The 15,698-nt window shown below is 41.9% G+C and overlaps 2 protein-coding genes across 30 annotated transcripts in view; one reads left to right on the top strand and one right to left on the bottom strand.

The window, feature by feature from the left end:
• Positions 1-15,698, top strand: part of LOC126694325 (non-functional pseudokinase ZRK2-like) — a 114,118-nt gene that overhangs the window by 70,706 nt on the left and 27,714 nt on the right. For 3 of the 29 annotated variants that reach the window (XR_007645726.1, XR_007645721.1, XR_007645723.1), the window contains one exon: positions 193-297. The exons of 25 other annotated variants lie outside the window; for them this stretch is intronic. The gene's annotated coding sequence lies outside the window, so the exon portion shown is untranslated. Of the gene's footprint in view, positions 1-192; positions 298-4,507; positions 4,739-15,698 lie in introns of those variants that run through there. One more of the 29 variants, XM_050390549.1, reaches the window with a different exon arrangement.
• Positions 12,019-13,996, bottom strand: LOC126694335 (uncharacterized). The gene is made up of 3 exons (XM_050390569.1): positions 13,285-13,996; positions 12,704-13,182; positions 12,019-12,625 (listed from the first exon to the last, which is right to left on the bottom strand). The coding sequence occupies exons 2-3, from the start codon at positions 13,169-13,171 to the stop codon at positions 12,110-12,112; spliced, it is 984 nt and encodes a 327-aa protein (XP_050246526.1). The 5' UTR covers positions 13,172-13,182; positions 13,285-13,996; the 3' UTR covers positions 12,019-12,109.

Below are 15,698 nucleotides of genomic sequence, written 5' to 3'. Positions count from 1 at the left end.
ATAGTGAGTAGATGTGATGGTAATTGTGATCTTGATGAATATGTTCTTTCACTTTTCGGTGACCTGTTTTTGTGACTGATCAAATTTTTAAAAAAATGGGTTTGTGTAGGTGTCATCAGCATTAACTTCTCTAAATTTTTTTAGGTGTCTCTTATTGTGCTTACATTAATCTATGTCCTATATATGCATCAGACACTGATGGATTCGTGATTCCAAGCCTGGAAATAGGAGACTTAGATCGGAGTAAAACTGATGTTTCAGAAGTAGAAGCCTCAAAACCTCCTTCTCCAAAGGTCAGTCTCAAGAATCCTACACTATTCATTACAAAAGAAAAAGAAAAAAAAAATAGTCTGTAGATTATGGGACTACTTATGCATTTAAGTCTGTATTTTAAAATCTGTGTTTTTTTTTTCACTTTTGCAGGCCAAAAAAGAAGAGAATATCTACCTAGGTCCACACGGAGCACCTCCTTCACAGTCCAAGCAGCAAGAGCCAAATTCTGCTGGTCGTAAGCAGCGGTTCAAGCAAAAATTGAAGGAAGCAGATGAGAGGACCAGTGGGACAGGTCGTGAGAATAAGTTAGAGAGTCTCAGAGAACTTGTGGGTGGTGGCAAAGCCACCGGCAACATGACAAAGGGCTCTACCAGGGATTGGCTGGACCCACATTGTCATGAGTCTCAGTTTGAGAAGTGGAATCCCCAGTGAGTGGAATATTTGAGAGCTTTTTAAACTTGGTACACAGGGTTATTTTGGAGACTGAATTTATAAAAGTTTATGTATTTTGACAATAAATTTTCAACTAGGCCTTTGAGATTTGCTTTTGCTGCGAAAGATTCTTTCAGTAGCATTTCCGATGTTTGGGTTGTATTTGCTGCAGTTGGTGTTCGGCCCTTCTCTTATTTTGGGCTCCTTCCACTTTGAGTTTGGATCACTGTTGGATCTTGAAAAAAAAAATGATGATAATAACCTCAAGCGGAATTTTGCTTGTTCTTTAAAACCCCAGGATAATGGCTTGAAAACCTTGAATGAGGTGGCCCATGTGTGGTAATGTCCAAATGTAGTCAGTTAGCAAAGCTGAAGCCCACTATGCTTTGAATTAAATCTTGAGTAAAAGCTTAATTGATTGGCACCCTCTTGCCTCCGACTATCAAATTATCAATAAAATGAAAAAAATAAAAAAAACTTTTACCTAAAGCTTATGCTGACCTTGGAATATTAGAGCATCTTCAATAGGTTCTTTAAGAGTATCTCCAATGGTGTAGTTAAATACATAAAAATCTTTATAATAGAGAATGACACCATAAAAATAGTCTTTAATGAATTCTCTATCCCTGAAATTATTTTTCGGCTCATAAGCAGTAGTTCATCAAATCTGATGGGCTACTATTCATTCTTCAAATATTTTTTTTTCTATTATAATAATCAAGTATTGAATAAAAAAAATGTTAAAAAATATGTAATTGTTAAAAAATAAATAAATAATGAATGAAAAAATAATATTTAAATGATATAGAGAGTGAGATTGAGAATCTGTTAGAAAGTGTATTTGAAAAAAATGATAGTTAAAAAGTAAAAATCATTATTTATTCCCAAACAGTACAAAAATTTGCGTAATCTGATGAAGATGCTCTAAAGCTAATTTTGGAGAGCAAGCACACAAAAAGAACTCCAATAGCCTCTCCCAACTCCAAATTTATTTTGAGAATTGCTACAGTAGCTCCTTGAGTCTTGACCTGGAGAGCCCTATACCAACTCCAAACTGTTTTTTCCTATTAAAAAAAATATCCCACTGAATAAAAGAATGATTCTCTATCTCATCCCTTTCCCTTTCTCTTTTCTCTTCTCTTTATTTCTTTACTCTCTCACTTCTCATCAGAGAACAAGGCAGCTCTCTCTCAGAGCCTTGAAGAAAGAAAAACCAAAGACAATTTTACTCACAAATTGAGAAAACGAGAAAAAAAAATATAAAAATCTTTCTAATTTTTGTAATGCATGCATTCTCTTATTGAGATCAGAATCAAAGGATTTTTTTTCCCAGAAAAAATTTTGAAGGCAAAGGTCTCTCTCCTCCTCTTCTCAATCAAAACACACCACAATCTTATTCTCATAAAACCAATTAAATTAGAACAACAAAGCTAAAAATCTGAACAAAGAAAAAAAAATTACAAAGAAGACGATCTGACCAAATCCGGTCACATGCATAGAGACTAGCAAGTCGAACCATCAGCACACACCTCCACATCTATGAAAACCTTCTCAATCTACCGTTGGAACTAGGACAACTTGACGAAACCAGAGCTCCAAGACTTCCAGATCGATGCGAAAGGCTTTGGGCAAATGGTCCTAGATGCTCTGAAATTATTTTAGATAGAAATTTTTTTACAATCAATACAATGGTATAGAGGCTGAAGAGGAAGAATCGGCTGGAAACAAAAAAGGAAGGGGGTGGAGAAAAAAAGGAAAACAAGTGGTGTGCCGTGTGCGCCTATGTGGTGGTATTGTTTTTAATAATAACCCGTAAAGTTACGGTGCAAAGCACAGATAATTTTATGATTTCTATACAACTATTTAAGGGTCTTTTCTTATTTGATTTTCCATTTTCATAATTCTAAAATACCTCTATACCATTAACTTACAAGTTTTTAACTAACAAGGATAAATATATAAAATAAAACTTTTTTACTTTAATAACTCACAAACCCATGTACGCGGCAGTTTACAACCCAATAACATCTATTCTCAATCTCATTCTGCCATAAAAAAAAAAAAAAAAAAATCTACTCTCCTTCTTCAAATTATACAAATTCGGTCTCAACGGTACGACCTCTTCTTTCTTCTTTTTCTATTTCTAGATTTGGATTCTAAACGATTCAACATAATTTACACAATTCAAGTAGCTTTTCAAGTTCTATCTTCTGCATCTCTAATATAAATTGCAAGTTGTTCTTTCTTTTATTTTTTTATTTTTTTTCATCATTGACTATTGTTTGAGTTCTTACCTAGAAAGCACGGACGCGGTTGGGAGGGTGCCGCACTATAAGAACTAAAATAAAGTTATAAAAACTAGAAGACAAAATTAAAAACATGACCAAAATAGAGGGACTATTTTCATAATAAATAAAAATTTAGGCGAATCCTAGAACCACTCTTAATTACTTTTTTTTTTTTTTTTAGAAATAAATACACATAACGGAGAGGAAAAGGGTTCTAACAATACACATCTTTCATTTTTGGTTGAATGGAACTTACTGTAAAGCACTAAAGCAAATAAAAAAAGAGTCCCTTAAAAATAAAATAAAAAATAAAAAAAGAAAGAGAGATGCGTGGATGACAAATCAACAACTAGGGGTGTCAATTCGGGTTAGCGTGTCGGATTCGTGTCGTGTCGAGGTAGGGGTATTAGACTAAATGGCTCAACCCTAACCCGACCCATTTAATAATCGTGTCAGGATCCTTCAACCCTAACCCGACCTATTAATAAGGCGGGTTGACCTGACCCAACCCATTTGACACGTTTAATAAACGAATCATGTTGGGTTGACACGAATGTAACACGATCTATTTCAACCTGCATAATATTAAATATAACATCCATCTATAAATTATTTTTTTTTACATCCCAAAAACTAGTGCATACACTTTAAGTCTTCGACCCACATTCAAAATAATATAGTTTAACAAAAATATAACATTCATCTAGAAATAAGTTTTTTACACTCCAAAAGAAGTGCAACACTTCAACTCAAATTCAAAATAACATAGTTCAACAAAAATATAATATCCTTGGAACTCGCCAAATGCTAAGTATCAATATTAAAAGAATTTGAGCAAACAGTAGACTAATCTTGACTATGACCACGATTATCATCCATAGATTCTTTGTTGATGTCCAAGTTCATAACATCTTCCACAAGCTCATCCAATTTCATTTGTACAAGTTCTATGCCAAAAAAAAAAAAAAGTATTAATAGTTACAAAATATGATCATGCCTCAACAGTTTTACAAGAACTAAATAATAATAATGTAAGAGTAATAATAACTAATGAAACAAATAAGATTACCTTTCTCATTTGTAATTACTTACTTTTCTTTTTAAATTTAAAATATATGTTGGATATAAAAGGTATTTGACAAATCTAAAATAAAATAATTATTTATTTGTTATACAAGTTAAACGGGTTGTGTTAAGTGAGTCATTTCGGGTTTGACACAAATAAATTGGCGTGTCAAACGTGTCTATTGCGAGTTACGTGGGTTGACCCGCTTATGACACGTTTCTTATCATGTCGCTTTTGGATCGACCCATTTATGACCCAAACCCATTAAGGCCCAACCCTAATCCGAAAAAAATCGTGTTGGGTTCGTGTCGTGTTCGCGGGTTGGGTCGAACATTGACACCCCTATCAACAACTAATGTGAAACCGCTGCGCCTCCCAAGTCAACACATGGGGTATGGACTTTGAACGGTATTTACTTCCCTTCACTTTGAATTGTAAGCATTTAATTGTTATCCACAATCGAATGAAACGCTCCATTGAGCCTCCCTCGGTAGTAGAGTAGCAAGTTCCACATTCAAGCTATGCGCTAGAGTTGGTTCACGTCAGATCATTTCTTTAATAAAACAAGAAGGGAAAGAAAGGAAAGAGAGGAAAGAGAGAGGGCGTTTTATGAGAATGGAAGCAAGTTACTTGAGAAGCTGATTGCCTCTTGCAATGCCAAGCCTATTCCCATCCGTACCTTCTCCGCTCAGCAGCTCTTCCAAGCAACCAACAACTTTTCTTCTGAAAAGCTAGTAATGGGGTTCTTTTGAAAACCAAAAATAAATGCAAAAGAGTAACATGACCATGAAAATCAAATAATTTGTGTTGTGTTCACATATTAAATACTATGTGATAGAGAAGCGGAAAATAATCCATCTCCAGCTCGTCCAAATGGTTCGTCCAGAGCCTACAGCACAGATTGATCCAAGAGTCAACCCAGAAGAAGGAGAGACGTCCATTAAATAATAGCACCACTCCATAAGTTTAAGTCTCCCATGGACGAAAAGATCGTCCATGAGGATCGTCCATGAGGTTCGTCCATGAGAAGTCGTCAAATATCCTTGGACGACTAAACCACCCTACACCAGACGGACGAACCCTCAACACTTAGACTTTCAGCAACCCTCAACTATCTCGACAAACCCTTCGAATAAATTAACCTCCATTTAGCAGTTACCATTTTATATCCGTTGAGGGAGGTTACTCCGGAGTTGTTGGATTCCACAAAACCTGGGGAGGTTATCGAACAAATAACCGCCCCTGGCTCCCTATATAAGAGACCGGTCTGGACCCGACAGAGGTAAGTCTTTTCTCTCAGACACATTTCCAAAACACTTGGAACTTACTCTCCTACAAATCTAACTTCTCCATCGGAGGGGGTTCGACCGGTCTTCTCCGGTCTCCTCTTTTGATCGCCTTCTCTTCCTTGCAGGCCATCAACCGCTTGAACAGCCCACCGAAGCCAGGCCATTCTACCTTACTGATTTCAAACATCATCAGTTGGCGCCGTCTGTGGGAACCGAAGGTTGTTTTGCGATTTTCTTTTCCGCGACAAAAAGGTTAGGATGGTCAGGACCAGGTCGAGGGCTACTAGCCCTGGCCGTCAGGGAAGCAGAGGCGCTTCAAGTGATCCTCAGCGTGATCGCCAATCCGCACCAGTCATGCAAACGTCTTCCGTTCAAAATATGCAATCCATGGCGGCTGCAATGGCGGAATTGACTCGCCAAAACCAGGAGTTAAGGATGGAGATCACTCACAGGAGACAGACACGTGAGGAGCATGCAGGGCAGACGCAAGGCCATGGTGACACACAGAATACTGAGATTGGAAGTCAGTTTAGAGGCACCACTTCACGGACAGTGCCACACCTGAAAGAGGAGATGGATCAAATGAAGAAAGTCATGGAGGAGATGAAGGAAAACATGAGAAGAACGAATCCTATAGAGGATTTGGTCCACAGGACTGACTCTCCTTTTACGGCTTCCATCAATGGCCACCCTCTACCATCAAAGTTCAAACTACCTTCCCTGGACTCGTATGACGGGACGCGTGACCCCTTCGATCACATTGCAACATTCAAGACAACAATGCACCTTCAGGGGGTCCCTGATGAAATCATGTGTCGAGCCTTCCCTACTACCCTTAAAGGCCCGGCACGGGTTTGGTTCAGTAAAATCCCCCCAAGTTCCGTAAGTTCTTTCGAAGAGTTAAGCAAATTGTTTGTTAACAATTTCATCGGGGGACAGAGGCACAAGCGCTCTTCGTCCAGCTTACTGACCATAGAACAAGGGGAGAACGAAAGCTTGCGGTCATTCATCACTCGCTTCAACAGAGAAGCCCTTAGTGTGGACGAGGTGGACGACAAGCTTCTACTGGCAGCCTTCCACAACGGGATTAATTCGGATTTATTTATCCACAAGCTATATGAGAAGGAGCCTCAAACCATGGCCGAGCTCGTCCATTCGGCTCAGAACTTCATGAATGCAGAAGATGCAATCATAGCCAAGAAGAGGAAAAGAACTGAAAGGATGGAAGCGCACCCAGCTCGACACTCAGAACAAGCCCCTCGTCCAAAGAAGGGACGGACGGAAGATAGGAAGGAACGAGATAGCAGGAAGACAGGTCCCTCGGGAAGAAGCCAGAACTATACGCCCCTGAATGCTCCACTTAATCAGGTGCTCATGCAAATCAAAGACGATCCTGCTTTAAAATGGCCAGAGAAGATGAAAGGGGATCCCAACAAGCGCAATAAGAACAAATATTGTCGCTTTCATAGGGACCATGGGCATGACACGGATGAGTGTTATGACCTAAAACAGCAAATAGAGAACCTTATCAGACAAGGAAAGTTGAAGCACTTTGTTGGAAGGGATCGTACAGATGAGAAGCTGAAAGGCAAAATGGAGGAATCATCCCGGCCCCCACTAGGAGAAATAAGGATTATCGTTGGGGGGAACTCGACGGGGCAGTCTTCCAAGTCAAAGAAGACGTATCTCAAAGCGGTACAAAGCGTCCAGCTCTCTGGACGATCACCAAGGACGAGATCAATGGACGAGCCAACCATTTCCTTCACCGACGAAGATGCTGAGAGGATCCATCACCCGCATGATGATGCGATCGTCATTACATTGCTCATTGCAGATTATACAACCAGGAGAGTGTTGGTTGACAACGGAAGTTCAGCAGACATATTGTATTACCCCGCCTTCCAACAGATGAGGCTTGGACGAGATCAACTTCGTCCAGTATGCTCGCCACTGATAGGATTTGGAGGAATGAAGGTGCAGCCTGTGGGTACCATTACATTACCAGTTGTGGTAGGGTCGTACCCGCAGCAGATAACCAAGGAAGTCAATTTCCTGGTGGTAGATTGTGCATCTTCATACAACGCCATTATTGGAAGGCCCACTCTTAATAGTTGGAAGGCGGTAACTTCGACCTACCATCTATCAGTCAAATTCCCTACGGAATACGGGATAGGACAAGCACAAGGAGATCAGTTGGCAGCTAGAGAATGCTACTTAGCCATGGTGGCTTTGGACGAACAGGTGCAGACAATGAGCATCGAAGAAAGAAGAGTTATTGCAGAGCCCACGGAAGTGTTGGAAGATGTTATTTTGCAGGAAGATGATCCAGAGAAATTTACCAGAATTGGAACATGTATGAAGGATAAGGCAAGAGAAGACCTCATCCAGTTCCTGAGGAAAAGTATCGACGTTTTTGCATGGAGTCATGACGACATGCCTGGAATCGACCCAAGTGTGATCACTCATCGGTTGAATGTATACCCCTTTTTTAAGCCCATTCGTCAGAAGAAGAGGGTATTCGCTCCCGAGAGGGACAAAGCAATCAAGGAAGAGGTTCAAAAACTGACCACAGCAAAGTTCATCAAGGAAGTCTATTACCCGGATTGGTTAGCCAATGTGGTGATGGTGAAGAAAGCTAATGGAAAGTGGAGAATGTGCGTAGACTTCACGGACTTAAACAAAGCATGTCCCAAGGATAGTTATCCTCTACCACGCATTGATCAATTGGTGGACTCTACTGCCGGCCATCAGTTGCTGAGTTTCATGGATGCCTTCTCAGGATATAATCAAATCAAGATGGATGAAGCTGATCAGGAGAAAACTTCCTTCATTACCAGCCAAGGCTTGTTTTGCTACAAAGTAATGCCCTTCGGCTTGAAGAACGCAGGGGCAACTTATCAGAGGTTAGTGAATCACATGTTTCGTCCACAGATAGGACGGAATGTGGAGGTTTACGTCGACGACATGCTTGTGAAGAGCATCGACGAAGGAAGCCATCTAGATGACCTACAGGAAACCTTTGAAACACTTCGGCGATATAAGATGAAGTTGAACCCAAGCAAGTGTGCATTCGGAGTGTCGTCGGGAAAGTTTCTGGGGTTCATGGTCTCGCAAAGGGGAATTGAAGCAAATCCGGATAAGATCCAGGCTATATTGAACATGGAGCCACCGAAGAGTATCAAGGAAGTCCAATCCCTCACAGGACGAGTTGCCGCTTTGAACAGGTTTGTTTCAAAAGCCACAGATAAGTGTTTACCTTTCTTTAAAGTCCTCAGGAAGGCATTTGAGTGGACGGACGAATGTCAAAGGGCCTTCCAAGACCTGAAAGATTATCTTACAACGGCCCCATTATTAAGTCCATCTGTGCAAGGAGAAGAACTGTACCTATACTTAGCGGTGTCCCCACATGCCGTAAGTTCAGCTTTAATCAGAGAAGAAGGGAAAATACAAAAGCCAGTGTACTACACTAGCCGGGCACTCAGAGGAGCAGAGGGAAGATATCCGCTCATGGAGAAATTGGCTTTCGCACTAATAACAGCTTCAAGGAAGTTAAGACATTACTTCCAAGTTCATATCATTAATGTCATGACGGACCATCCGCTTAAGAAGGCAATGAACAAGCTGGAAGCCGCAGGACGACTCGTTCAGTGGGCAGTTGAACTTAGTGAATTCGACATTCGGTATCAACCGAGAAGTGCAATAAAGGCTCAAGCCTTGGCAGATTTCATTGCGGAGTTCACTCCACGTTATGAAGACCTGGGGGAAGGTGAGTACAACAACAAATGGGTCGTCCATGTTGATGGATCGTCTACATTATATGCTGGAGGAATAGGAGTTGTTTTGCAGTCGCCAGAAGGGGACAAATTCAAATACAAGGCCCGTCTGCAATACCAGACTACTAACAATGAAGCGGAGTATGAAGCCCTTTTAAAGGGGTTGGAACTGGCCAAGTCTGTAGAAGCAGACTCAATACTTGTCTTGGGAGATTCTCAACTGATCATAGGCCAAGTCAATGGGACATGTGAAGCGAAGGAAGACAGAATGAAGAAATATCTAAGGAAGGTAGTACGCCTTGTGAAGAAATTCAAAAAAGCAGATTTTGTTCAAATCCCAAGGGAAGAGAATGTGGAGGCAGATACTCTGGCGAAGGAAGCATCTGCGAATGAGGCCTTGGACGAGATGAATGATGTACACTACATGCCAAGCATAGACCTTCCAGAACTGATGCAGATAGAGGGAGAAGGAAATTGGATGACCCCGATAGTGTCATACTTAAAGGACGGAATGCTTCCAGAAGAGAAGGATGAAGCTAGAAAGCTCAGAGTCAAGTCAGCAAGGTATGTGCTTATGGACGAGGTGTTATATAAGAGAGGTTTTTCCCAGCCTCTCTTAAGATGTTTGGCTCCAGACGAGGCAAATTACATGTTGAGGGAGGTTCACGAAGGAGCATGCGGGAACCATTCGGGAGCCAGGTCACTCGTCCATAAAGTCATCCGAAGTGGATTCTATTGGCCAACCATCCAAGCTGACGCTAAAGCATATGTCAAAGTCTGTGATCAATGCCAACGCTTTAGCAACATTCCCAGACAGCCAGCAGAATATCTCACGCCAATGATGGCCCCTTGGCCTTTCGCACAATGGGGGCTAGATATTTTGGGGCCCTTTCCGACTGGAACTCGGCAAATGAAGTTTCTGGTGGTGGGAATAGATTACTTCACAAAATGGGTGGAAGCCGAACCCTTAGCCAAAATTACACAGCAGAATGTCAAAAACTTCGTCTGGAAGAACATTGTATGCAGATTCGGAGTACCTAGAGTACTAGTGTCAGACAATGGACGACAGTTTGACAACACACCCTTCAGGGAATTTTGTGAACAGCTTGGAATGAAGAACCATTACTCCTCACCCTCCCACCCACAGGCCAATGGCCAGGCAGAAGTAGCGAACCGATCCTTGCTAAAGATCATCAAGACTCGGCTCGAAGGGGCAAAGGGGATATGGCCGGATGAATTACCAGGTGTTTTATGGGCTTATAGAACTACAGCGAGAACTCCAACAGGAGAAACTCCTTTTAAGCTAGCCTACGGAAGCGAGGCAGTTATACCAGCAGAAGTACACATGACGAGCCACAGGGTCAGGAAGTACCAAACTGAAGAAAACGACGAACAGCTCCGTCTTAACCTTGACCTTATGGACGAGGTCAGGATGGATGCAGAACAGAGGACAGCAAGGTACAAAAATCTCATGGCAAGACAATATGATGCTATGGTAAAGCCTAGGCGTTTCAACATTGGAGATCTCGTCTTGAAGAGGGTTACCTTGGCAACAAGAAACCCGGCCTACGGGAAACTTGGCCCAAATTGGGAAGGACCTTATAGGGTTGTCAACTGCAAAAGGCAAGGATCCTATTATTTGGAAGCTTTGGATGGGCGGAGGCTGGAACACCCTTGGAATGTTGAGCACCTCAGGAAGTACCATCAGTAAGTGCTGACCCTTCACCGGTGTCCTTGGACGAGATGTATGGACGAGAAGAAGTATTTTACTACTGTTAAGTGTTTTTAAGTATTTTAATAATCCCCTAGAAGGTACATTAGTGTTTTCACTTTTGTGCTATTCATGGACGACTTGGTTTGTATTTTAAATTCAATAAGGCACTAGCTAATAAGCATGTGCCATGCCTGTGGACGAATGATTACATAAGTTTGGGTTTTCAAATATATATATATTGTTTTCAAATATATTATTGGAATCCTTATATGTTCATTCAGATTGATCCGCAAAAAGAAAGCATGAACGAATGAAATCCTTGGACGCAAGGATATATCGTCCATGAACCTTTCTCCAAAGGAAATATGAAAAGTTTCATCCGTCCAGAACATGGGACGAGGTGAAACCTAAGCTAAAATACGGAGGTTCATCCGTCCAGAACATAGGACGAAGATGAAACCCAAGCTAAATACATAGCAAGTTTCATCCGTCCAGAACATAGGACGAGATGAAACCTAAATACAGAGGTCCATCCGTCCAGAACATAGGACGAGATGAAACCTAAATACAGAGGTCCATCCGTCCAGAACATAGGACGAGATGAAACCCAAATACATAAGTCGATCCGTCCAGAACACAGGACGAGATGAAACCCATGCGAAAAATAAAGCATGATTCATCCGTCCAGAACATGGGACGAGATGAAAAGGGCATACTCGTCTAGACCCCAAGACGAGATGAATTCCCAAAAGTATTCGTCCGAAACGCAGACGAGCCAAGACTTCAAAATTAGCTTAACAATCCATTACCTTGGACGAGAAACGCTAAAAGTCTAATCATCCAGGACGACAAAATGATCGTCCATAATTTCGGAGTGATGGAAAATCTAGCCAAAGGGATCAACATACTTTATCTTGGTGATGTAGTAAAATTCACCCTCATGACCAAGACGAGGAGAACTGAATTCCTAGATGGACGAATCACATTGCTGATATGATAATAAAAAGTTCATACATAAAGCTGAAAACATATATATTCAAACAACAATGGAAGTGAAAATAGAATTATTCATTTCTTTCATTTAAAGGGTGGACGACCAACGTCCAAAAACCCATTTAGTTTTGAATATATAAAGCTCGTCCACAATCCTGGACGAGATGATTGTACTTGCATGAGCTTTTAAAAAAAAAAAAAAAAAAAAAAAGTAAAAAGCCCAAAACAACGGGCACTTCCATGAAAAGCAAATAAAAACAAATTCTCTAAAGAAATAGACTTCACTTGGGTTCGTCCTGAGTAACTTCAGTGTTAGCATCGTCCATGATGTTGACGTCCTCGGAACTCGTCTGCAACACAGAACTCTCGGTAGCAAGAGGAAGCTTGAACGAGTTAAAGTCCAAATCAGGATACGCGTCTTTGGCATCAGCACGGAAGTCTTCATAACCAGCTGCATAATGACTGTCTAGACGATTCTTATACTCGTCAGACTTCTTAAAAGCAGCAATTGCTTCTTCACGTGCCTTCTCCAAGGACGAGGTAAGCTCTGCAACTTGTCCTTCTAGATGGACGATGCGGGTATCCTTCTCTAAGTTGTCAGCTTTGAGCTCCTCAACATCGTTCTTCAGCTTCGTCTCGCTTCCCAGCAGACGATTAAAGTCCTCGGTCAACCTAATGACCTCCCCCTTCTTGGATAAGACCTCATGGCTTAGCTCCTTAGCCTTATCCTTGGCAGTCTTGGCCTCTGTAGCAAGCTCCTTGGCCTGGCAAGTCGCTGTATAAAACTTTGACATAGCCTGCATTTGGACGAAAAGGAGTTAGACATTTCATTCAAAAGTTAAATGTTTACACACAAGGACGAGGAAGAAACTTACCTTGAAAAGGTCATGGATGCCAGAACGCTCAAACTCCTTCACTGACATGTTGTAACATTCGTTAACTTCATGATCAGTGACGATCCCTTTGAACGTCCTCCATGCATAACCCTCGTCCAGAACCAAATTAGAGGGACGATCAGAGGGCTCAGACGGGCTAGGCTTGTAAGAAGTTTTGGGAGCAGGGGGAGGATCAGACTGGACAGGATGAACTATTTGGACGGGCTCCACGTCCACAGGCTCGTCCAAGTTCACTGTTGGTGGAACGAACTTTGGAACCTTGGGAAGGGAAGTCTTACTTGGTTTTTGCTTCTTGTGGCCACGACGACTGGGAAGGTCGTCCAGGTCCACATTGCTTGAAATACCCTTGGACTTCCTCTTCCCAGCCTGGACGGAAGCCACTTTGGGAGTTGGAGCAGCAACATCCTCGTCCCCGCTAGCCACTGTTTTTTCCTTGTTTTCCCTCATTGTGCTTATCCCTATGACGAGAAAAATTAATCAGAAAAATTAAAAAAAATTTAAAAAAAAAAAAAAAAAAAAAAAGAGAGCTGAAATAATAGAATATAATGGACGACACTTACTTCGACGAGTGACCTCCTCGTGACTTAGGTTCTCAGCCGTAGGAAGTGGACCAAGTCCCCAAGTTGCTAGACGACTAAGAGTAACTAAGTCGTGGAAAGTCCTTCCTGGAAAGGTGCGAACCACGTCTATCCGGTCCAAGGAAAACTTGTCCAAGCGTGGACGAACAACAGCTGCATCACCAAGATAAATGGTTAGACGAGTAACAGATAAGAAATTTTAAGGGACAAACAGGGTAAAATGGAAAGAAAGACATACCCTCAGGACGAAGACGACCTAGAGGGCTGGTAAAAGGTGGGAAGAGGGGAATACCCACATCAGCTGGGTCCCCAGCCCAATTTCCAGAAATAATAAAAAATTCTTTTTTCCAAAGCCGGTCAGACGAACTACGGCCCGTTATTAAACTGTAATATGTACCTCTGGACGAAAACTGGTAGAACCCAGCAGATTTTTTGATCTCTGAGGGCTTATAACAGTAAAGGAACTCGTCCACTGTAATTGGACGGTTCCCTTCCAGTGCCTCACGCCATAATACTTGCATGGCAACAATCGTCCTCCAGCCATTGGGGTTGAGCTGGTTTGGCCCAATACCCAACCTTTGGAGGAGTTCTCTGCAGAAAGAGTTTAAGGGAAACCTAAGGCCAGCTAATAGGTAAGAAGTATATACCCCTAAGCCAGAGGAAGGGGAACAACACCATTCACCAGGCTGGGGTAGACGAGGGTTAAGCTCTTTAGGGATTTGGTATCTATCTACAAGAGTTTTCAACTTAGCGCCGTCTAAGGTGGATGCTACCTCTGGGGCACAACTATAGATCACATCCTCTTCGTCCTCCTCCTCGTCTTGAGGAGGACTAGATGGCTCTCTGGACGAACTAGCCTTAGATCCAGAAGCTGCCCTACGTCGTTGCTCCTGAAATTCCTCTAAAGGAATGCCAGGAACCCCAGACGAGTAATGCTCGTCTGAGGAATCACTACAGGACGAACTACCTATACTACCCTCACTCTCAGAGCCGTCCAGGTAGTCGTCTATCTCTCTCTCTAAACTAGACGATGAAGACATGTTTGGAATGTAGAAGACTTAAAATGAGAGCCTAAAAAAAAAAAGAAAAGAAGAAATACCTGATGAAACTAGGACGAGAGCTAGACGAGAATCTTGGACGAATTGGCAGAAGAGAGAATGAGAAAAAAAGTGAGGGGCATGAAAGAGAATGTACTATTTATAGGCCCCAGCAACAGGGTCAACGAAACGACGTTCACCACTCAGATACAGACACGTGGCGATTCTTTTGGGAAACGAGATCGACAGGACTGGCTAACCAACAGTCTCGCGACACGTGGCGTACGAAAAAGTGAAATTTAGCCAAAATCACAACGATGTCCTGGACGACCCTTTGAACAAAGGGGCAACTGATAGAGAAGCGGAAAATAATCCATCTCCAGCTCGTCCAAATGGTTCGTCCAGAGCCTACAGCACAGATTGATCCAAGAGTCAACCCAGAAGAAGGAGAGACGTCCATTAAATAATAGCACCACTCCATAAGTTTAAGTCTCCCATGGACGAAAAGATCGTCCATGAGGATCGTCCATGAGGTTCGTCCATGAGAAGTCGTCAAATATCCTTGGACGACTAAACCACCCTACACCAGACGGACGAACCCTCAACACTTAGACTTTCAGCAACCCTCAACTATCTCGACAAACCCTTCGAATAAATTAACCTCCATTTAGCAGTTACCATTTTATATCCGTTGAGGGAGGTTACTCCGGAGTTGTTGGATTCCACAAAACCTGGGGAGGTTATCGAACAAATAACCGCCCCTGGCTCCCTATATAAGAGACCGGTCTGGACCCGACAGAGGTAAGTCTTTTCTCTCAGACACATTTCCAAAACACTTGGAACTTACTCTCCTACAAATCTAACTTCTCCATCGGAGGGGGTTCGACCGGTCTTCTCCGGTCTCCTCTTTTGATCGCCTTCTCTTCCTTGCAGGCCATCAACCGCTTGAACAGCCCACCGAAGCCAGGCCATTCTACCTTACTGATTTCAAACATCATCACTATGAAATAAAAGTATGCCCTTTTGGATATGCACCACTGCAAGTTTCTTTAAAAAAACTTCTCTCCTCTCCTCGTGTGTGTGTGTGTGTGTGTGTTAAATTTACTTAATATTCTCAAAAGAAAAAATAGTGGGTAAATCTCACATTGGAAAATGAGTGTAAGTAAAAGAAACTTGTGCTGTGTATCCAAGAGTAAGGCTCTTTTGGATATACATCACTGTAAGTTTCTTTAAAAAAACTTTCTCCCCTCTCCCAATAGGTGTGTGTGTGTGTTAAAAATACTTAGTATTCTCAAAAGAATAAAAAATAAACTCTCTCATTGTCTTCCACTTATTGATAGTGCGACATTAAAACATAGT

This window comes from Quercus robur, chromosome 8 (assembly GCF_932294415.1).
Source record: "Quercus robur chromosome 8, dhQueRobu3.1, whole genome shotgun sequence".
NCBI classification, from domain to species: Eukaryota; Viridiplantae; Streptophyta; class Magnoliopsida; order Fagales; family Fagaceae; genus Quercus; species Quercus robur.
The sequence above is the reverse complement of the archived record's forward strand: the minus strand, read 5'-3'. Positions and strand labels throughout refer to the sequence as shown.

Excerpts from the sequence above, each read along its gene's own strand:
- LOC126694335 (XM_050390569.1), bottom strand. The coding sequence starts at position 13,171 with ATGAGGGAAAACAAGGAAAAAACAGTGGCTAGCGGGGACGAGGATGTT. Across the intron at positions 12,626-12,703 it reads GCATCCATGACCTTTTCAAG|GCTATGTCAAAGTTTTATAC; the intron begins GTAAGTTTCTTC and ends GTCCAAATGCAG.